This window comes from Cynocephalus volans, chromosome 10, assembly GCF_027409185.1.
Source record: "Cynocephalus volans isolate mCynVol1 chromosome 10, mCynVol1.pri, whole genome shotgun sequence".
NCBI lineage: Eukaryota > Metazoa > Chordata > Mammalia > Dermoptera > Cynocephalidae > Cynocephalus > Cynocephalus volans.
The window spans coordinates 14,601,920-14,626,385 of NC_084469.1; the positions used below are offsets into that span (position 1 = coordinate 14,601,920).

General features: G+C 41.0%; 1 protein-coding gene across 1 annotated transcript in view; it reads right to left on the reverse strand.

The window, feature by feature from the left end:
- Nucleotides 1–10,416: 10,416 nt before the first annotated feature.
- LOC134387280 (basic proline-rich protein-like) overlaps nt 10,417–24,466 on the reverse strand; it is a 28,228-nt gene continuing 14,178 nt past the window's right edge. Inside the window, exons 4-6 of the mRNA XM_063109766.1 lie at nt 15,668–15,686; nt 11,986–12,097; nt 10,417–10,574 (exon numbers count right to left, since the gene is read on the reverse strand). Of these exons, the coding sequence (XP_062965836.1) occupies nt 11,998–12,097; nt 15,668–15,686 (119 nt within the window). The 3' untranslated portion in view covers nt 10,417–10,574; nt 11,986–11,997. The remainder of the gene's footprint in view (nt 10,575–11,985; nt 12,098–15,667; nt 15,687–24,466) is intronic.

Genomic DNA, 24,466 nt, shown 5'->3' on the forward strand with positions numbered 1-24,466 from the left:
AGGGTTGACTCAGCCAGTCTGAGGAGTTCCGACCCTGCATATTTCAGAGAAAAGTCTGGCCCTTGATAGGTTCCTGTGAGGTCATCTTTAAGACCTTGAAGTCTGCTGCCTGATAAGTGTCCTTGTGAGTAGGGGCCTTGGACCAGCCATATAGTTTATGCTAACAGTGTGATTAGCGGTGGGGACCCTGGGCCAGACCATATCAGTTTGGTCTCTGTGAGCTGAAGACTGAGTAACAAAGGTCATGCCTATGTGACTAGCCCTCAATGAAAACCCTGGACACCAGGTGAGCTTCCCTGGTTGACAATATTCCATTCATATTGTCACACATCAGTGCTGGGAAAATTAAACACCATCCATGCAACTCCACTGGGAGAGGACAGCTGGGGACTTGGCACCTGGTCCCTCCTGGTCTGTGCCCTCTGCACCTTCTGCCTTTGCTGATTTTAATCTGTATTCCTTTCATTGCAATGGACTGAACTATGGGTCTATTTTTCTGAGTTCTGTGAGCTTTTCTAGTGAATCATTGAACCAGAGAGTGGTCTTGGGGACCTATGACACTTTGTTTCTTAGTTTTGGGAAACTTCTTGATAGGTCTGTCTCTTTTTGTCTCCCTCCCCACCCCACTCCTGCCCCCAAACCACACTATGAAAGAGCAGGTGGCTGGGTGTTCTCTCTCAGGGCGGGAAGGGGAGGGGAGCTGAACTGTTTGGCATATGGAAGTGCCAGGAATCTGACATTTTTTCAGGCAGGCCAGGAAGGTGCCAGTTTGGGGACCCTGAATGTGCAGCAAAGAGGAGAAGGGTTGGGTGAGAGGTAGGAAGGAAAATCTCAAGGCAGCAGCAGGCCAGAACCTTTGAGACAGATGTCCATGAGAAGTGTCTGTTGCTAGCTGCAATGGCCAGTGCTAGGCCTTATGTGGTCTCCCATTTTGTGCTGGGTTGGGGTCTCCTTCCATGATTCCAAACTCCTGTGTAGAAGAATCTGTTACCCAATTTGTGTTGGTGGGGCCTTGGGTTAGAGAGTCTCTGGGGATGAAGGAGGAGATGAAGGTAACGTGGAGGAGGGTGCAGGGATGAAGCAGAGAAGAGAGAAGATCACACCTTTATGAAGTGAATTCAGCTGAACCAGGAATTGGAAAATTACTAGAAGAAAGCAAAAAAGGGCCGGACCCACGGCTCACTGGGGAGAGTGCGGCGCTGGTAGCGCTGAGGCCACGGGTTCTGATCCTATATAGGGATGGCCGGTGCACTCACTGGCTGAGTGTGGCACAGATGACACTGTGCTGAGGGTTGCAATCTCCTTATTGGTCAGGGGGAAAAAAAAAAAGAAGGAAATGCCAGGAAGAAGACTTGATGGCCTTCGGCATGTTGCATGGGGACTATGACCTTTTCTTTGGCTGTTAAAGAAAGTTGAAGGACTTGGGACCATGTACAAGAATATCCCTACATATATGTGGCTACAGCTGCATTGACAATTCCCTAGGAGAAATCTGAGGGCCAATAGCGGCTATGTCTAAATGTGGGATAACATGATTTTTAATATATATATATGTACTTTCTAACCTGTTCTACAATGATACTGGTATGGTTTTTGCAATAGGAAAAGAAAAAAAACTTTTAAAAATAAAAGTGGTATTCTTTGCTAGAAAATTGATTTGATGGATATTTACCAAGCCTAGATTGTGACCTGCACTGGGCTTGGTACTGAATAAACAAAAGAGATAAGACCCCTGCACTCAAAGAAACTGCTGCAAACTAAGGGAAATGTTCAATAAGTCAGTAAATGTGTCATGACAACCTGGGATGTATGCACTGAAAAAAGTGGCCCAGGTGCTGTGGTTGTGAATAGCAAGAGAAGCTTGTGTGCCCTGGACGCTGTTTTAGAAAATGGTTAACAAAGGCCCGCCTATGAGGGTGATGTAGGCTCAGACCTGAAGGAGGAAAGGAGCCTGTCAGGCAAAGAGTGGGTGGAGGAAAGTTCCAGACACAGGAAGGGCCTACGGGGTGGTCCTAAGAGAAGAGTGAGCTTGGCAAGTTTGGGGAGGGGTGGTAAGACTGGACAGAGGCAGGGGCCAGCTGTGCAGAGCCTTGGAAGTCCTGATACACAGTTTAGCCTCTCCTCTAAATGCATGGGGGAAGTGTGGAAGTTCGTACCCTGATTTGTATTTTAAAAGGTCTCTCTGGCTGCAGTGTGGAGAATGGATCAGAGACGGCAAGTTAGGAGGCTCTTGAAAGAGAAGAGGCCGGGGTGCCAGAGGAGATGGAAAGAAGTGGGTATATTTAGGACATTTCGAAGGGAAAGCAAATAGATGAGATGCAATGTTGGATTGGAGGTGGGGAAGGAGAGAGAGGGAGCTACCAGAGAAGGCTTCCAGTTTTCTGACTCAAAATGATCTAAGAAGGTGAGGCAGACTGTGGGAGGAACAGGTTTGGACCTGGGTTTATTAAAAAGGTGGCATTCGGCTGTGGCTCAGTCCTCTCATGTGATAAGGTCCAATGTAAACAAGAGAAACAAGTCACCAAATTGCTTCGGCATTACTACAGCCAACTTATTTTTAAGAGCTTTATAAAGTTTTAGTTCCTTATTTATAAAACTTTTAAGGACATAAAAGAGTCATGGATATTTTCAGTTGTACTTTATTTACTTTATTTCATTTTATGGATGATAATACGTGCTATGGTCGTATTTGGTAGTTTGGGGTTTCATAAAAGTAATGGGTGTCACCCTCAGGAATGTCAAATGTCTTCTATGGATATAATAGACAGGATGTACTGAACTCACTTCCGGTAAAACTTCATGGAAAATGTAAGGGGGTTAGTTGATGTGTAGTCTATGGATAGATAATAACTACCCTTTATCTCGTACTTACTACGTGCTGGGCACTCTGTTACACACTCTACAAATATCCCATTTCAGCTCCCACATTATTTATCATTCACTTTACATTTGAGAAAAACAAGGCTCAAAAAAGTTGAGTAACTTGCCCAGGATCACAGCGCCAGTAAGGGGCAGAATCTGTACTTGGATCCAGGTCTGGGCTGACTAGAAAGCTTGAGTGTCTATGAAAGAGATGTCTCTGGTTGCAGCATGGGTTCTCTAGGAAGCAGAGGCTGATGTGGGGTTGGAAATGGGAAAGGTATATTGTGGAGCAACACCCATGGAAGAAGACCCCAATGCAGACCCGTCAAAGTCTCTGGCAGCCCAACATGGAGCTCTGAAGCAAAGACTGCCAATTGGAGGGGTCCAGCGTTGGCCAGAGATGGGTAGGCTCTAGTACCAGTCCCTTGCTCAGCCACTGGCTAGGGAGAGCACTCCAAGAAGAGCATAATCTCAGCTCAAAAGCTGAGCTGGACCCTGAAAGCTGTCAGTTAACTGAACTCCTTGTAGCTGAGCAGTGAGTCCATCCTTAAATGGGGATCTGAACAGTGCTTCTTCTTTTCTGCCACATGCTTGAAAAATTGCTAGCACCCTGTTCACCCAAGAAAAGGCAGTGTATTAGTTGTCTATTGCTGTATAACCAATTCTCCCAAAATTTAGTAACTTGAAACAACAAACATTTGTTATCTCACAGTTTCTGTGAATCAGGAATCCAGGCATGGCATAGCTGGGTGCCTCTGGCTGAAGGGCCTTCATGAGGCAGCAGTCAAGCTCTCAGCTGGGACCGCAGTCTCATCTGAAGGTTCAGCTAGATGAGAATTTGCTTCCAAGCTCACTCATGTGGTTCTTGGCAGGGCCTGGTCCCTCTCCACAGGACTGCCTCATGACATGGCAGCTGGCTTCCTCCAGGGTGAGCCACCCAAGAGACAGGGGGAAACAGGACCCAAGATGGAAGTCATGGTCTTTTTTAATCTTGGAAGTGACATCCTGTGTTATGGTCTGACTATGTCCCCCAGATTCAGGTGTTAGAAATTGGTCACCAGTGTGGCAGTGTTGGGGGGCAGGACCTTTTGGAGGGTTATGAATGGACTAATGCTGCTATAAAATGGGCTGGTAGGAGTGGGTTCTCCCTCTCCTGCTCTTCTGCCGTGTGAGGACAAAGGTTGGCCCCCTTTTTGCCCTTCCACTTTCTACCATGTAATGATGCAGCACAAAAGCCCTCATCAGATGCTGGTGCCTTGATCTTGGACTTCTCAGCCACCAGAACTGTGAGACATAAATTTCCATTCTTTATAAATTACCGGTCTTAGGTATTCTGCTGTAGCTGCACACAATGGACTAAGCCATCCTATCACTTCTGCTACATTCTATTTATTAGATGTGGGTCAATAAACTCAGCCCAATCTCAAGGGATATATGAGGGGGTCTTCAAAAAGTTCACGGAAAGATTCCACAGGTGGGCACATACTCAAATAAACAACACTGGTGACAATGACAGTATTAGCTACCATGCATTGAACACTTGCTATGAATCCGGTGTAGCATTAGGCCCTAGTATTATCTTACCATGACTCTTCTGTCTACTCAACTTTAGGCATTGGGCACTGTGAGCTACAGAGAACAGAATGACAAATGAGGAATGTTTCTTGCTCTTCAGGTTCTAATGTCCACAGGAATAATTTGTTCCAGTTTTTCAAAGGAAGAAAAGAAAGGTCACAGAGTTGATAACTGGCTGAGCTAGGAGGCCAAAGCTGGTCAGGGTGACTTCAGGGTGAGGCCAGTAATTCTTGTGAAGACAACATATTCATGAATCTGCAATTGCTGAAAATATCACTAGGCAGCAAAGGGGCGTTCTTAACTGCTTGTCTAAGAACAGCTGAGGAAGAAACAAGGCACAAAGAACATACACAATATACTTCCACTACATGGAGTTCAAAAACAGTGACTGGTGTAGTGGGGCACACATGGCAGGAATACCAAAGACAAAAGCAGGGAAATAATTTCCACAAGTCAGGATAGTGGTCACCTGGGGGTGGGGGGAGGGGAAGGAGACATGGGGGGGCAGTAGTTGTATGGGTGTTCAATTTATAATGACACATTAAACTTCACAAACATGTTTCATTTACTCCTCTTTGTGTGTGACGTATTTTACAGTAAATAAAATGGCAATAATAACTATTGTGTAATGGGAAGCTATCTGCCAGGCAATGGCAGGCAAAGAGGTCTCTTTTATAGAGACACACGGGACAGAAGGTTACATAAGGGGCTATAAGGTTGCTTCCGGCAAATCTCCCACACAGATGGGTTCGAAGCCTGGCTTACCACTGTGCACTGAACATATATTACACCCAAAATAAATTCTGAGGACAGTGCTTGATGAGATCATTTTGCCACTTGATACAACGTGTCTGAGCAAGTTGGCAGTTTTCTCTTCCTGAAAGGGCTGCTGAAGCATGAAACTTGATTCACATTGTAACAATAGCCACTCATATCTGTACAAAGCAAAGAGCTGCCTTGTACAAAAGTGCAAGGAAAACTCACTCCCAAGATACCTTGATTAATTAGGTTTTAATGGATTCCCTTTCCCTGTCAAAAAAGCAGAGAGAAATTTTCTATTGGGCTCTATATGAGACTGTGAAGCCAGACCAGCTGGACATACATGAGGGATTCAAAAGTCAGTTGCTGTCCATGGCGGGGTGGGGGGGGGACCCGGAGGAGGCTTCCAACCATATCCTACCTCTCTGGGAGGTTTTGAGCTGTTTCTATACAGTGTCACCTTAGCCAAGATGGAGCTTTGCTTTCTCAATTACCTGCCCTCTAGGGGCCTGGGGCCCATGACAATGTTCTATATCTGCACTTGGCAGAGTGGTTATCTGGGCATGAGTCAAGGTCACATGGAGCTGAGGTGTGTTTTAGGGCCAGAAGAGCGTCCTTCCCTTATCAACGGAGGTGGGGAGTGGAAGAGGTAAGGTCACTAGATAAAGTACTAGCGACTTTAAAAGGACTCCTGTGAAACTTGAATTTTGGATTAACAATGAATAATTTTTTAATAAGTATGCCCCAAATAATGCATGGGACATATTTATATTTAAAAAGTATTAATTGCTTATCTGAGATTCAAATTCAACTGAGCATCCGATATTTTTGTTTGCTAAATCTGGCTGTCCTGGGGTGGGGGTGGGAGGTCCTCAGCATCTGGCAAGCTTCTGCTGAGCTCTGGGGAGCTAGCAATGGATCCTGCTTTCTTCATCTGCTCATGATCTCCATTTCTCTCCCTTTTCCCGGCCCCAACTCCAGACAGGGGCTTCTATCTAGTATGCTGGCTGCATACCTTGTCTGCGTGGGATATTTGATAATATTTGAAATTATTGTTAATTATGTTGATAATAATCATAATGGCATATGTGATAATGGCGTTTTGGTTATAATTTTTTAAAGGAGTTCTTATTGCTTAGAAATGTATACCAAAATATTTACAGGTGAAATGATATACAAAAATTAACTCGAAATGAATCAATGACCTAAATGTAAGAGCTAAAACTATAGAATTCATGACAATGGATTTGGCAATGATTTCTTGGATACACAAAAGGCACAGTCAACAAAAGAAAAAATAGACAAATTGGACTTCATGAAAATTAAAAAGTTTTGTGCATGAAAAGTCACTGCCGGGCTGGCGAGTTAGCTCAGTTGGTTAGAATACAGTGTTATAACACCAAGGTCAAGGGTACAGATCCCTCTGCCAGCCAGCTGCCAAAGAGAAAAAGAAAAAAAAAATCACTATCAACAGAGTAAAAAGGCACCCCACAGAATGGGAGAAAATATCTGATAAGGGGCTAATATCCAGAATATATAGAGAACTCCTAAAACTCAACAACAGCAAAAACTTGATTGAAAAGTGGATAAAGGATTTGAACATTTTTCCAAAGAAGACATACAAATGGCCAATAAGCACATGAGAAAATGCTCAACAGCACTAATCATTAGAGAAAGTGATGAGATACCACCTCAGACCCATTAGGATGGATACTATCTACAGACGAAAAACTAATGACAACAATGGAACAGAAAGTAACAAGGTTTGGTGAGGATATGGAGAAATTGGAACCCTGTCACTGTTAATGAGACTGTAAAATGGTGCAGCTGCAGTGGAAAACAGAATGCTGTTCCTCAAAAAAATAAAAATTGGATTACCATATGATCCAGCAATTCCACTTCTGAATATATACTCAAAATAATTGAAATCAGTGTCTTGAAGAAATATTTGTACAACCATGTTTATGGCAGCATTATTTGCCATAGCTGAAATGTGGAAGGAGGCAAGACAAGTGTCCATTGAAAGATAAGCAAAACGTAGTATATACATGTAATGAAATATCGTTCAGGCTTAAAAGGAAGGAATTTCTGATAACATTTTATAACATGGATGAACCTTAAGGACACTATGCTAAGCCAAATAAGCCAATCACAAAATACAAATACTGTATGATTCTACTTACATGATCGTACTTAGAGTAGTTAAATTCATAGAGACAGTAAGTAGGATGGTGGTTGCCAGAAGCTGGTGGGAAGGGGAGAATGAGTAATTATTATTTAATGAGTATAGAGTTTCAGTTTTGCAAGATGAAAAGAGTTCTGGAGGTGGATACTGGTGATGGTAGCACAACATTATGAATTTCTTTGGTACCACTTAAACTACACACTTAAAAATGGTTAGTTAGAGTGCAGTGTTGGTAACACTAGGGTCAAGAGTTCAGATCCCCAAATCGGCCAACCACCCCAAAAAACAAAAAATGGTTAGGATGGTAAGTTTTATGTTATATGTATTTACCACAATAAAAAAAAAAAAAAAAATGGGGAGACAAGAAAAAAAAAAAAAAGATGAGCCATCAAACCAGAAAAAGACCAAGACATGGAGGAAGCTTAAAAGCATATTGTTAAGTGAAAAAAGCCAATCTGAAAATGACACATCTTGTATGATTCCAACTACATGGCATTCTGGAAAAGGCAAAACTATAGAGATAGTAAAAAGATGAATGATTTCCAGGGAAAGGAGAGGAAGGACAGATGGATAGGTGGAACATAGGGAATTTTTAGGGCAGTGAAACTATTGCCTGATACTATACATGGCATTACGCATTTGTGAAAACACATAGAACTGTACAACACGGAATGAGCCCTGATGTAAACTATGGACCTCAGTTAATAATAAAGTATCAGTATTGATTCATCCATTGCAACAATGTAGCACATTAATGCAGCATGTTAATAATAAGGGCAACTGCGTGTATGTGGACAGGGGGTTATGGCAAACTGTGCTTTCTGCTCAATTTTTCTGTAAACCTAAAAACTGCTCTCAAACATAGTCTGTTAATTGAAAACAAAATAATAAAGAAAAAAAAGATCTACATTAGATGTTTTGGAATTTCTCAAAAAGAGTTGTTAAAAAAAATTATTGAAATTAGATTTGGTTGAGATTACTATGAATAACTGGAAGAAAATTGTTACCGTCTAGCAGATTCTACATTCAGATTTACTTTAAGGAACTCCAAGTTCTTATTCTCATTAGCGAAAAAAGTAGAAATCCTAAAAAATTAAAAGACAGACAAAATGCACCATCATAACCCTGCAGATGTGGCCTCCAATCTTTCCTGCCTTGGCTAAGCCCAGCAGCATGTTTGCATGTCTAACTGTCTTGTATTTGCCACCTTTGTTTTCTGGTTCTGCTGGAGGGTGACTCAGTTACAAAGAGGGTGGGGTGCAGGGAGGCCCTCAGGACCTTTCGTGAGAGTGAGGCGGAATTTTGCTGGGAATTGCCTCCCTGGAGGGTGGAACCCTGTGTTGTTAGAAGCCTTCCCCTGCAGGGGTGGCTTTGGTTTTATTGCTTCTTAACCACTGGGAACCAGCTTCTTCCCGCCAAGTGTCTGGGAGGACACACCCAGTTCCCGGCTCTGGCTAGCTGTGAAAGTGAAAGGCTCTGATTGTCCTCGCCTGCTGGGATCTGAAGCACCTGGAAGGACGAAGAACAGATCGGCCCTAACTCGAGGGTGCTCCCAAGCGGCTGTGGACCAGCAACTGTGCCCTGAAGGGAGAGGCGAGAAGTGTGAACCAAACTACAGGTAAATAGAGAACAGGCAGAAGTGCCAGACACAGAATCCTCCGCCCCCTTTTTTTAAAGCCTTTTGTGCTTGCAACAGTAAATATTGTTTAAATTTAAAAATATTTAATTAGAAAATAAAAATTATATATATTCAATGTGTACAACGTGATTTGGTATGCATATACATTACATAATGATTATTACCGCAATCAAATTATTTGGGCCAGCCCGTGGCTCACTTGGGAGAGCGTGGTGCTGACAGCACCAAATCAAGGGTTAAGATCCCCTTACTGGTCATCTTTAAAAAAAAATTAACACAATCATCACCCATAGTTAACATTTTGGGGTGGGGTGGGGAGTGAGGACATTAAAATCTGCTGTCATCAAATTTCCAGTATACAATACAGTATTATAAACTGTAGTACCCATGCTGGGTATTAGATTCCCAGAACTTATTCATCTTATAACTGAAAGTATGTGTCCTTTGAGCAACATCTCCCCATTTCTTCCACCCCCTGGCCCCTGGTAACCACTGTTATACTCTCTGCTTCTATGACTTCAACTTTTTTAGGGTTTACATATAAGTGGAATCATGCAGTATTTGGTCTTTTTGTGACTGGCTTATTTTGCTTAGCAGATCTTCCTCCTGGGTCATCCATGTTGTTGCAAATGGCAGTATTTCCTTCTTTTTCGTGGCTGAAAAATATTCCATTGTATATGTGTATCTACATCACATTTTTTGTATTCATTTATCCATTGACAGACCTTTAAGTTGTTTCCATATCTTGGCTATTATGAATAACACTGCAATGAACACAGTGGTGCAGATATTTCTTTAAGGTACTGATTTCATTTATATATCCAGAAGTGGCTAGCTGGATCATATGGTAGTTCTATTTTGTGATGTATCATTCTTGACTATAACTTCTATTAATGGGCTGGAAATGCCAGCATCACAGGGTAAGCCAGGAGCTTGGAACAATAAAGCACTAATAAGGCACTAATAAATGATAATATTTATTCAGCACTTACTCTGTACCAGGCATTGCGTTAAGTATTTATGTGAAATATCTCATTTAAATCTTCACAACAATCATAAGAAGCAGGTAGTATTTGTATCCACTTTTTATAGATGAGGAAATGGAAGTACAGAGAAATTAATAAACCCATTCAGGTCACAAAACTAATATGTGGTAGAGCTGGGATTTCAGTCTAGCCTGGTGGACTCTAGAACTTGTCCTCTTAAACACTAAATTGTACTGTACTAGTGAGGAGTAAGGCAAAGGATTAGAAAAAGAAAGTGCTCCTTAAGTGGCTATAATGGTTTTCAGCCACTTGTGCTTAATGAGGGCTATAGGTGGGTCTATTGATGAATAAGCACTAAAGGGGGTGGAGATTGTCAAAGAACAAAATATCAAAAAAATGGACTTCAAATATTTGATTGGCGTTTTTATTTTATTTATTTATTTATTTATTTATTTATTTATTTATTTGCAGCTGGCCCATACTTGATCTGAAGGCTTGACCTTGCTGTTATAACACCACAGTCTTGATTGGTTTTTATCAGCAATTCATGAACCAGGCAGCATCCAACCTACAAAATCAAAAGGAGCTCTAATGAGCTAGACAGAGTGGATGAATTTTATGGGCTGACGGAAGCAGAGGGAAGCAGGAGCAATGAATAAATACTGGGTTGGTCACTTCAAGATTACTTTCCTTATAGGGATGTAAGTGAAATCTTGTTGGCTTATTGGAATTTGGCTATCATCTCTTTCCTGACTTCTTGGAAGGTCAGATCTTGGAAGTAAACCACTTAGGTTTTGGTTTGGGGATGTGAAACTTTAGCATGGATGACAACATTTTGGGCCTGCTGTCCTGTCTTTAACAAGGTGCTAGGTTGGCAAATGACTGTGATGAGTGTTCTCTCACTTTAAGAAAGCTTTTTTTTTTTTTTTTTGTGACCGGTAAGGGATCATAACCCTTGGCTTGGTGTCATCTGCACTGCGCTCAGCCAGTGAGCGCACCGGCCATCCCTATATAGGATCCAAACCCGCGGCCTCGGTGCTCCCAGCGCCACACTCTCCCGAGTGAGCCACGGGGCTGGCCCTTCTAACTCATTTTAAAGAGTTCTTTTTGCACTAAGGATGTTAATCTCTGAGTGTTAAATTTGTTCCTTATCAATTGAATTTAAATTTAATTTGTGATGTTTTTCTTAATTTCTATGTTGAGAAAATAATTTTCTGTCTAACCATTAAATACAAGCAGATAAATAAACAAATTAAGGTTTGCCAAATGAATGCAAGAAAAAAACCTGTTTTTGGTGCTGGCCAGGTAACTCAGTCAGAGTGCAGCCTTATAACAAGGTCACGGGTTCAGATCCCCATAGCAACCAGTGCCAAAATAAATTAATTAATTAAATAAAACAACAGTTTTTGGCCATCAGAACCATTTACATGGAATTAGTCCTTGGGCCCTAATAAACATGTGATTGCCTGTTGATGATTTTTTTTTTTATTGTGGTAAAATATAGATAATATAAAATTTACCACTTTAATCATTTTTAAATGTACAGTTCAGTGGTATTAAATACATTCATAGTGGGGCTGGCGATTAGTTCACTCTATCAGAGCATGATGTTGATAACACCAAGGTGAAGGGTTCAGATCCTTGCACCAGCCAGCCATTAAAAAATAAATACATACATGCATTCACATTGTTGTGCATGCTGATGGGTTTTTTTTTTTGTTGTTTGTTTGTTTGTTTGTTTTGCAGCTGGCCCATTCAGGGATCAAACCCTGGACCTTGGTGTTATCAGCAGCACGCTCTACCCAACTGAGCTAACCAGCCAGCCCTCCTGATGCTTTTTAAATGGTACATATATTAAGAAAGCAACAATCCCTTTCCTCTCTAAACTAGTCGGCATTAGTATTGGTCAGAATGGGCTAGATTATGCTGTGGTAACAAAAAGCTCCAAAATCTCAGCAGCTTAAAAAATAAAGGTTTACTTCTTGCTTATGCTACATGTCCATGCAGATCAGCTGGGGGCTCTGTTCCATATAATCCTCACTCTGGGACCCCGGCTGATGGAAGAGACACCATCTTGAGTATTGCTGGTTGCTGTGTCAGAAAGAAAGAAATGACAGAGGGAGGTAAGTGGTAGATCATGCACTGGCTCTTAAAATGTCTGCTCACATGTCATTGGTCGAAGCAGGCTCCATGACCATATTTCACTTCAAAGAAGTGTGGAAGTGCACTATTCCCACAGCCTGGCAAGAAGGAAAAAGAATATTTGTGAGGAGCTCTGTGGATACTACAGCTCTCTTTCAATTGCAAATGACAGAAATTAAATTCAAACTGGCTTTAAGCAGAAAAGGGAATTTACTCTTCAGGTCTCACATAAGTCTGGGGGTTGTTGGCTTTACACACAGCTGGATCCAGGTACTCAAATATGTCATTAATCATCCATGTCTTTTTTGTTTGCCTTCATTCTCAGCTAGTGTCTCCCCAAGACATATCAAAAAAGGTCTTCAGCAGCTTCATACCTATTTCCCACCAACTATGAAATGGGAATCTCTTCCCATTGTTTTTGGTAGAAGTCCCTGTAATGAGTCCCAGTGGCCTAGAATGAGTCACGTGGCCATTCCTGATCCAGCGTCTCTGATCCTGATTGGTGTGGCCTGATTCATGTACCCACCCTCTTGGAGCTGGGAAGTGAATCTGCACCACTTAAAAAACATGGACTGACAATGGGGGAGGGACGTTTTCCCCTAATGAAGAGATGATTCATTTACTAGAAGAAGGGATACTGGCCAGGCCAAAACAAAGGATATTTATCAGGTTCTCTCTTTCCTTTGTGTGGTGGGTCAGACATACCTGGAATGGAACCCTGTTGGAATGTGTGACCCTGGTACCACCCTTCAATCTATGCTCAGTGTTTTAGTCCATTTTCTGTTGCTATAACAGAAATACCTGAGACTGGGTGATTTATAAAGAAGAGAGGTTTATATGGCTTATGATTCTGGGACAGCTGCATCTGGCATGGGCCTCAGGCTCTTTCTACTCATGGCAGAAAAGTGGCAGGCAGCCAGCGGGTACAAGCAGATCACATGGCAAGAGGAAGCAAGAGAGAGAGAGAGAGGAGATGCCAGGGTCCTATAAACAACCAGCTCTCACGGGAACTAATAGAGTGAGAACTCACTCATTACTCCCCCTCCCCCAGAGAGCATTAACCCATTCATAAGGGACCTGCCCCCATGACTCAATCAGTTTCCAACACTGCCACATTGGGGAGCAAATTTCCACATGAGTTTTGGAGGGGACAACACATCCAAACTCCATCACTCAGAGAATGGAGAGGGCTTGCTTCTCTCAGCAAGATGTGGTGGGGAGGGACTGCTCGTAAGTGGGCTGTGGAAGGGGAGTAATCAAAGATAAGTCATGCTGGAGCCTGGGAGAGTGGGAGAATAATAGTGCCTAACAGAAATGGAGGGACAAGGAAGGAGAATTGATTTTGGAAGACAGAGTGGAGCCATACATCTTGAATTTGAAGTGACCATGATATGCAGGTTGAGCAATCCAGAGGCATTTAGGGTTGCAGAAGCACAGCTCTGGATAGAGTATAGAGCCAGACATTGGTCTGAAAATCATCTGATGATAGGAGGAAGGGATATCCAGTGGCCTGAGAAACCTCAGGGAGAGTATGGAGGAAATGAGCATAATCTCCCTCGGGGAATATCCACAGCTGGTGGTGGGATCAAGAACGGGAGCCCCCAAAGGTGACAGAAGAATGATCAGTTATGAGGGTGAAAGGGAAATAAAGGGTAGTTGGCTTCTTAAAGATGTCCACACTCTTCCAGGAAAGAATGAAAAATACTCTCCACATCATTTCCTCTGACCTCTATCTCACCTCTGGTTTTCCTCCTTTTGATTCTGGATTATATCTCTCTGTGTGTGTGTGTGTGTACATGCATGTGTGTCTACAAACACACATACACATCTGTCTATACAATGGGATGTTTGATTATACTTAAACACATTTATTCCTGTGTATCTTTATTTTATTTTATTTTTTTAAAGATGACCGGTAAGGGGATCTTAACCCTTGACTTGGTGTTGTCAGCACCATGCTCAGCCAGTGAGCTAACCGGCCATCCCTATATGGGATCCAAACCCATGGCCTTGGAGTTATCAGCACCACACTCTCCCGAGTGAGCCACGGGCCAGCCCTCCTGTGTATCTTTTGATTGTCAATTGCTTGATCTATTCACTACCTGTTGATCAATATGTGTATTTGCCTAAAAGCTTATTGGAAAAGCCAGCAATGCCAATCAGAAGTCTTATCACATTGATTAAAAAGCTGGGCTTTGACAGCAGTGAGAATTAGGCTCCAATTTGCTATGCCACTTACTTACTCTGTGGCATATTTTAAGTTACTCAGTCTCTCTGGAACTTAACTTCCTAATCTGTGAAATGGGGATAGTAATGAGTACTAAAAATGATCAAATGACAACATAAATGAAGAGCTCAGCATAGTGCATGGTACATAAAAATAGCTACCATGTATTGATAATTTATTTTTAATAATAATAATAAAGATGATATAACAAATGATACAGTAGAAAATTCAATGCCATGGAAAGTTATTGTTACTGTAGGTTTAAAAGGCAGTTTGATAAGTAGCACTTAGATTATGATCTCATTTTTATTAGAACACACACACACACACACACACACACACACACACACACACACACACACACACACACACACACACACATGACTGGAAGGATATGCACCAGTTAAACAGTGATTAGTATAAGCAGAGTTACAGGTGGTTTTTGTTTTATTATTTTTTACTTTGCTCATCTGCAGTTATCTGTATATTATTTTGCTTACCTGTCACTCCTGTGATTTGTACAATACATAGCCACTGCTTATGTATTAATAAGAAAACATGTCATTATAAAAGAAAGAGAAATAGTGAGTGATTTTTCTAGAAAACCTAGCAAAGCTGTACTGACTAGATGTTCTGGGATGAAAAAGGTATCAACCTATCTTGGCAGGCTTCAGTTGTCCTACTGTGTTTTTTGTTTGTTTGTTTTTTGCTTTTGTTTGGTCGTTTGGTTTTTCACTCTCCCAGTCTGTCTTGGATGAATGGAAGCACTGCTCTCAGAGAAATCCTACCACACACACTCTAGGCTATGCTGAACATTAGGGAGCCTGAAGCAGTTTGTCCTTTACTTGGATGTGAGCACAGCTTGCCACTAAATTCTTTATTTTGCAGCTACTCTTAAGGCTCTGCAATAATGGAAAAGTGGTATAAAACATGAGGAAATCTTCTAAACCATTAATGATTGATCTCAGAATGTTGCCATCTAAATGTACTCAGTTTTTAGTTTTTTTACTAGCAGATGTACTGCTTTAGCAATTGGAATGAGCTTGCACTCCACAGTACAGGGTGGCTGACAAGAGAGAAAAGCAGCTCAGAGGCTGGAAACTTGGGGATGGGGGGAAGAGGTGAGGGTATAATTCATGCAGCAGATCAATAATTTGAATAATTAATACATGATGTCTCTAGCTCTGCACAGCCGCATGAGGTCACACAGATCAATGGTCTTAAAGTAATTAGGCTTGAGCAAGATTAGTATAAAGCTAAATCTCTTCATTACCCACAGGATTGGTACTTACAATTCCAAATACTGGTTATCTGGAATTCCAGAAGGAAGGAGAAAGAATAGCGATCATTTCATAAGCTGGTAGAGTATTCTCAGTATTCTGAAGTCATCTCTGAGGCTGCTCCTCACATATGCTCGGTTTAGTATGTTTTATACTTTTGGAACATTTTATTGTAGATATACCTGTGCACTTGATCCTGAGACCTGCTGGCACCTCAACAACTGAGTAGGAAGGTTGAAGAAGAAGCTGGAAATTGTTGTGTCCAGGACTTGGCAAACTGATGTGGCTGCAGACTGAGCTCCTCAGGGACATGAGGCTCAAAAGGGACCCACTGAACCTAGCCTCAATAGCTGAGAAAGTCAGACCTGGACGGTAGCTGGGCCCACTCCTAACATTTGTCAGGACCAGGGAAAGAATGCAAGTAGAGACCCAGGTGCCATATGTCTAAATAGTTAGCAGTGCAAAATCAAACTAAAAAAATTATTAAATAAAATATGGTCTAACTCCCTACTTTAACAAATGTAGCTTCATAATAACAAAACAAAATACTTTCATGAGAACAAAGTAACAAAACATTTATAAAGCTGTGGTTTTTATATGACTGAAACCAGAAAATAGCAAAGGTAACTGAATGTAATTATTAGTGGAGATGTAAAACTAATGAAATATTAATTAATTTCAATGTTTCATTTTCCCCCTTTCTGGTAGTTCATCATTATGTATACTATACATTACCTTTTTTCCATAATTTTTGTCCATAATATAATCTACTCAAACTGAGTAATTAAGATTTACTTTTAAATATGTTATATATGATTTCTTCTCTTACTTTAAAACCCACTAAAGTAATAATCTCATTTTAAGTTCTTCATTCTATATGGTGATCATTTAATGCATTTTTTAAAAACTTGTGTTACATGTTGAATATTTTTGCATCGCATAATTTCTATGAGACCTAGAAAATTTCCATTGTTTTCTCTAAATATTGAGCTGTCATTGCCACAAAAAGTATCATTATGTTTAATTAAATATTATTTTATAAGGAAATCATATATCATACAATAACATCATTTGTCATTGTTCAATACTATTTCTGTTTTGTTTTTTCAATCTTTAAAATTAATTCTAGTAATTGCATACATATTTTTTGCATGCAAGTATATTAGTCTATTTCTGTTGTTTATAACAAACTACACAGAACTGAATAATTTACAAAGAAAATAAAATTTATTGCTTACAGTTTTAGAGGCTGGGAAGTCCAAAGTCCAGGGAACACATTCAGTGAAGCCCTTGGTGGTGGAAAAAATGACAGCAGGGTATCACATTGTGAAAATGACAAAGCAAAGAGAGAGAGACAGACTCTTTGTGTTCCCCTTTTAAAGCTCTCAGAACCATGCCTCTGACCACCACTTTTAATCCATTCACTATGTCATGGTCCTGTAACCTAATCGCCTCTTCAAAGACTCACCTTTCAAATATCATAACAGGATTTCCCACCCTCAACAGTTACAGCGGGGATTAAGTCTCAATGAGATTGAGGGGGGCATGCAATCTACAGCAGCAAGTGATGTTTCACCTTAGAAAAAAAAACAACAAAAAAATCAAGAACCTAAGTGTTTCCAGACACAAATACCCTGATTGGCCAAAGCTGATCTTGAAGAGTGGTCATAAAATTCTGTCACTGTAGTAAGAAATTACATTGTACTTAGGATATAAAAACATATAAAAGCTATTTCTACAATTTCTTTCTCCATCTAAAATAATTTGTGTAATATGAACAAAAAATAAATAACAAATAATTTTGGTGTAAAGTTAAACACTAAATTTTCTGCCATTTTCATGCAATGGAAAATTGTAATCATTAATTTGAATTGGATTGCATTTTGCTAGAAACATTTATACTGACAGAAGGATGTGGGAGCCATTTTTCAGGATCACTATACAATAAGCATAGTAAAGTTCCAAAGGTTTTTGGTTTTCACATTCAATTGCAGCTTTTATAAGTGCAATTTTTTTCATATGCTAATGAACATGCTGGAGTTGCATTTGGCTTTCTGAGTTATAAATTTGTTATGAACAATTCTTTTTTGTTCTCATTGTTTTGACCAACAATATGAAGAATATGAATTTGTAGGGATTTCATCTGATCTTTCCAAATTATGGGTTCAAAGATATTTTTTGTTCATTTTCGTATGATTAGTAATTAAATCTATTAAATAAAGAATCTGTAAAAGTCTCATCTGCAAATTTTATGTGGGCCATGATCAGCAGAAATCTGTTCACTTTCATTGTTTCCAGTTTTTAGAAATTTAAGCAGACTGCTTTCTATTTCCTTTTCTTTTGGGCTGTTTCTTCTCTGAAAAATACTTTTGTATTTTCTTATTCTATGATGATCTTGACTTAATACTCATTTTCAAAATTATTTAAATAAAGCAGAAATTTATATTTAAATTTCTTGTGTTTGTCCATCTAGTTGCCAATTTATATCATGTTTAATGAATGTTACATGTAGACCTGCATATATACAAATTTAATAATAATACAAATTATCTAATGTTACAAAATATTTAGCTGTCAGTTGCTAAATATTAGAACCATGCATCACTGAGAAATGATACCTTGTTATGCAAGAATCTATTGCATTTATGTTGAGAGAAATGACTTGACAAGTTAATTGATTTTTCTTTTTTTCTTTAGTGCCTTCTCCCTGGGTTCTGAAGCAGCATCTAGCTCTATGTTAGCACAATTGACAAATCTTCATGGCATTCTGACTCATTCCCTTTTTGTTTCAAGGACATAGGGCTAGAAATGTAGAGAAGCAATTTCTTGGGACCTGAAACAGATGAATTATGCTGTGTGAGTTGTTCTGTGCCAGCACCAAGTGCCAAATCCCAAGAGACAAGCACCCTTACCTTCCTTGATATACAAATCTGTTGTGTTTGTTCTTTTTGTTGTTGTTGTATTTGTTCTATGTAGAGTCTTCCAAAGCTCAAGGGCCCACTTGCCTGCATTAAGGGCAGTGATCACTTTGGATGTTGTGTGAGGAACTAGTGAGAGATCTATGGAGAGTAGGGTCCCTGGCAAACTAAAGGGTGAAGGAAAAGTCACCCTAGGTGAGATTTGGGAGACAAGGCAGAGGCAGACTTACCATGAGGCTAATGAAACTTAAGCTTCAAGATCCCTCATTTGCACAGACTGTTCCAAGACCCATGCCTGATTTTGTGTTTTTTTTTTTTTTAAAGATGGCCCCAACCCACAAAACTTAAGTTTGAAAAACATAAGGCAGAATATCAAGGTCCAAGACAGGTTCAAGGTAATTCAGGGCAGGGTCCCCTTCGGGCACTGTCCTGGATGACTCAACAGAAACCAAAGGCATATGAGCTGGAAGCAGAAGGTCTGGGCCAACCCATAGGACTTCACGGTGACATCAGGAACTGCCAGAGTGAGATTCATTCAAATCTCTACAGCAGTGCTGATCAGTATAAATATAATGCAAGCCACATGTATAATTTAAAATTTTCTATTGCTCACATTTTAATAAGCAAAAATAAATACATGCAAGTAATTTTGAGCTGGCTGGTTAGCTCAATTGGTTAGGGCAAGGCCTTATAACACCAAGGCCAAAGGTTCAGATCTCCCTACAGGCCAGCTGTAAAAAAATTTAAAAAGTAATTTTAATAATATATTTTATTAAATCCCATGTATCCAACGTATTAGCTAAGTCTTTAAAATCTGGTATGTATTGTATACTTGCAGCATATCTCAATTCAGACTAGACACATTTCAACTGCTCAACAACTACAAGTGACTGGTGGCTACCACACTGGGCAGCACAGAACTAGATAACCCCTCTGACTCTGCCTCCCAGTCATTGCTGGCTGGGTCACCATATTAGTTTTCTATTGTTGCTATAACAAATTACCCCCAACTTAGTGACATAAAACAACACAGATTTATTCTCTTACAGTTCTTGAGGTCAGAAGTCCAAAATGGGTCTCTCTGGGCTAAAATCAAGGTGTCAGTCAGGCTGCCTTCCTTCTGGAGAAACTGTTCCTTGCCTTTTCCAGCTTCTAGAGCCTGTCCACATTCCTTGGCTCATGGCTCTGCATCATTCTGACCTCTGCTTCTGTAGTCACGCCTCTTTCTCTGCCTCTGACCCTCCTGTATCCCTCTTAATAGGACCATTGTGATTACGTCGGATGCACATGGATAATCCAGGAAAATCTCCCCATCTTAAGATCCTTAACTTGATGACACCTGCAAAGTCCCCTTTACCATGTAAAGTAGTATATTCATAGGTTCTGGGGATTAAGGTGTGGTCACCTTTGGGGGCCATTATTTGGCCTACCATAGGTGCTTAGGAGGGGCTGAGGGTGTGAAGCTTTAGGAGAAGGATATTAGGGCCTTTAGGTATTAGGGCCAAAATAGGGCCAGGGAAAGAAGGAATGACTCCATTTTGTCCAGAGGAAGAGCAAAGAATGAACTGAAATTCCATAGGAGGAAAACAAGGGCAAGTTGAAGATCCAAAGCTGTCTGAACCAGTAGATTCCTCCCCCTCCACTTTATTTTATTTTATTTTTGCCATTTGGGAAACTTGTCACCGTCACCAGTCCTAGAACAGAGCTTTCCTTCCCAAGCTCATATTCATTCTAAGTAGTTTCAGGCCCAAGTCTTCCCCACTATCCTCCGCCCCACACACACCCAACCTCAGTGCACAAGTCAGAGGCAGAACTCATGACGTACTTAGTGGTAGAGTGGATCATTTAAACATTAAAATATTCATTGAATAAAAAAAACTATATTGATTTCTCATAGGAATAGTATTAAAATGGGACAGTGTGCTCCTGACCAAGGACTCAGCATTAAATAAGTAAAAAATACACCCAAAGAGAAAAGATCATAAAATTCATAATCACCCAAAACGATAAGAGTGTGTTGCTCAAACTTCTATGAAACAGACTTAAATGTACTCTACACGATGATTACACAGGGAGTTCAATGAACTGTAGAGCACATGAAAGTATCACTGGGTCATTCATTTGAACTGAAGCCTAATTTGATGGCTAAAATGTGGTCGATAATAATCCTGCTTGACTTGTTAGAGTTTAGCATGGCTCATATGAGATGATTTAATGATCCAAGAATATCTCACAGATGCCTTTATTCTCTCTTGATCTATTTCCCTGGAGCAAGCAGAGGTATTTTAAATGATTTACATGAATCAGTACATCTGGTGCCCAATGCGTTGTTATTGGTACTGATGATCGCCCTGGACAACATAGTCCAGAGCATTGAAGAAACAAGGTGCACTGCGAACAGTGGAGACCTAGCACTGACACAGCCCCTGGGGTGGAATATGCCCTGGGAAGGTTTCCCCCAGGTGTGGGTGCTGGGGGGGGGGGCTGTCCAGTTTGTCTGGCAGAAGGCAGAATCTGGGGAGCAGGAAAACTGAGCACAAGTAATTGTTTAGTAAAGTGGGAATAAAATAGAGCCATTTGGTATAACAAGAGGTAGACAGGATGGCAACAGATCAATCCTTGGCATTCTTGGATATCACAGTCACCATTTAAAATACTTTTGGGTGACTCCAAAGATCCATGACATGTAGTCATTTGTCATTTTTCTAGGTATAGATCATGTGGGAACTAGTGAGTGAATGACTGGTATTCCATCTCACCATGACTTTGTAGTTCTTTGTTCATGTTTGGTGTGGATTGAATTACATCTCCCCAAAACTCATTGAAGCTTGAATTGTGTCCCCCAAGTTTTATGTATTAGACACAGCCCCCACTGTGACTGTTAACAGGGTGGGAAATACTATTATGGTAATTGAAAGATGGAGCCTTGAAGAGGTGATTAGATTGTAGGACTGTGCAGTAGTGAGTGGATTAAAAATGGTGATCACAGGCATGGTTCTGAGGGCTTTCAAAGAAAAGGAGAATCTGTCTCTCTCTCTGCTCTCTCTGATTCCACTATCTTGCAATGTGAGACCCACCACCAGATGGACTTTGGACTTCCCAGGCTCAGAAACTGTAAGCAATAAATTTTGTTTTCTTTATAAATCACCCAGTTTCAAGTATTTTGTTATAAGCAACAGAAACAGACTAATACAGCTTGGGTATGCAGAAACTTTCTTTAGGTAATTAAAAAATAACAATAAACACTTTTTTTCATTGGAAAAGAAAGTCAGCTGCTGCTATTGATATTCATCAAGAGAAACTCAGTCAGAGAATAAAATATAACTGAATGTCAAACTTAGCTGTGTGGGGCTTGAAGGGATGAAATAGCCCACTTGTACTCTACACAAAAAAAGAAATTGAGAAAAAATTGGGAAAGTTCGTCCTCAAGGGAGAGTTAGAGTTTAGTGGGAGTTGAGAAGGAGGTTAGTATGGGCTGTGGGGCTATGCACAAGAGGAAGGTGACCCTTTGATTCTGGAGAACAAGAATCACCTATACAAACAATGTAGGAATTCAAAATGTCTTGGAAAAGTGTTGCTTGAGCATGGTTCAGTTAGCTTTAATAGGAAATTAGACTGTAGGAGCTGATATTGGAGAAGCATGTCAGCAGGTAGCAGCATCATTGCTCCTGGCTGGAGTTCAGGACTTGGTGGGTAGGGCTGGGCAAAGCAAGGTTGGCACTTAGTCCCAGAAGGCCAGCAGGGAATGCTCAACACATCATTGAAAAGGCACTTTTCACTTTAGGAGCGAGGCAGAAGCCAGCCAACAGAACCTAGAACAGGGACAAGGAGTCAAACCTGGCCCCAGAGCAAACTTTACTTTGTGCTATGTGCCTGAGCAACAAGCTAAGTATTCTTTCTGGGATTTTTTTTTTTTTTTTTTTTTTTTGGTGGCTGGCTGGTACAGGGATTGAACCCTGGACCTTGGTGTTATCAGCAACACATTCTAACAGACTGAGCTAAGTATTCTTAATCTTCCTTTCTGAAGTCAGGATTGGTCCTAAAAATTGTGGCAAGGCTGAGCCTACCACAGGTATGGGAGAAGGATCCAGGGCTCTCAAGTATAAAGAAGAGGGCTACCGAGGCAAGGAACCAGGAAGGGTGTGAGAAAAATTTCCCAGTGAGAAGCGCAACTGGCGGCTTAGGGTCAGACTGCTGCAGAACCCCTGGACAAGTCAAACCATGTAACACTTGGTTCTCCTGCTTCACGGGGGAACCTTTAGATGAGGTCCTCAATGTGTGGCTGCCTGGATAAAGGCTAGGGCAATTTGTAACCATGCCACCTTGAATAAGTTAAGATTTACATTTTATAGATTTTCCTTCTTTGTATGGCTCCAGGTTGGATTTGGTCAAAAGTGGAATTTGCATGCATATTGGAAGGTGGAGGTGAAGTAGCAGCCATTACCCTTTGTAGGTTGTCATGCTTAGAAGTGGTTATAGACAGATGCAGAGGTGCCCATGGATTCCAGCTTGTCCTTGCTCTCCTCTGCTTCTGATCCACCTCTTCTTATCAACTCTTGTGACCAACAGTGGCCCTTGACTTACTGCCAGATGCTTGACAGTGATCCCCAAAGGCAGCAGCTATGCAGAGGCATGGCTTCCCACTGACCTCCCGTGAGCCTTGCTTTTACCAATGTGCTTAGCTCTCAGATTGACCCAATAGTGACCTCTTCTCTGATCCCCAGCTTTCCTCCTGGACGCTCCTTTTCCCGGCTTCCTCCACAAATGTGTAAGTTCTCCTTGATATGATAACATTTTTATCCCATAACTTGTAGTTGTTCTGCTTCCCTGAAGAACCTCTGACTATATTATTAGGTAGCCTGTGTAGACCCCTGGGAAATCCAGGCATGGAAGCTTCCAATTGCTTACTTATTGTAAGGATTCTTCGATTGCAACAAATAGAAATCCATGCTGAACTAATTTAAGCAACAAAGGGGGCCTTCTTTGGCTCATATACTCAGTCCATGTGCTGTGGACTGAATGTCTCCCCAAGACTCATTGAAACTTGGTCTCCACTGAAACAGTGTTAAGAGGGTGGGAAATCCAATTACGGTATTTGGAAAGTGGGGCCTTTAGTGGTGATTGGATTGTGAAGACTGTGCCTTTGTGAATGGACTGATCCATTCATGGAGTAATGGGTGTGGCTTTGATGGCTTTATAAGGAGAGAGAGTGCAAAGGTTAACTCATTCTTGCTCAGCCTATTCTCACCATGTGATACCCTGCCTTGCTGTAGAAGAAGGCCCCCCCCCCAGATGTGTTCCCTGGACCTTGGACTTCCCAGCCTCCAAAACTGTGAGAAATACAGTTTCTTTATAAATTACCCAGTTTCAGGTATTCTGTTATATGCCACAGAAATAGACTAGTACACCATGAAAGCGCAGGAGTGACTAAAAACCAGGGGTTCAAAATCTATGTCTCTCATCTCTGCCTGCTCTTTTTCTGTTGGCTTTACTCTTCTCTACACAGGGAAAGGTTGATCAGCCCAGCTTGGGTCCTGTGTCCACCACGTGGACCAATCACAGGCCAGAGGAATGAAGCATCATAATTGAGCCTGCCTGGGTCACTTGCCCACCTCCATGACTTGGGGTTGAGTCTGTTACAAGAAAATAACGTAGCACAAATGTGGCCACTGGGAGAATTGTGAGCCGGGAAGCCACCTTCAATGACGTCTACCACACTCTATTCAGTAGAATTAGATTGGGCAATTTTGAGCACAACTAAAGCCCTTTCTAGCTAAGGTATCCAAAGAGATATCTAGTGGCTGAAAGGCACAAATAAATTGCCTAAGTCCTTTATAGAATCAGACAGTACACTAACACGCTTTGAGAACTTTTTGTATTTTACTAGAAACCT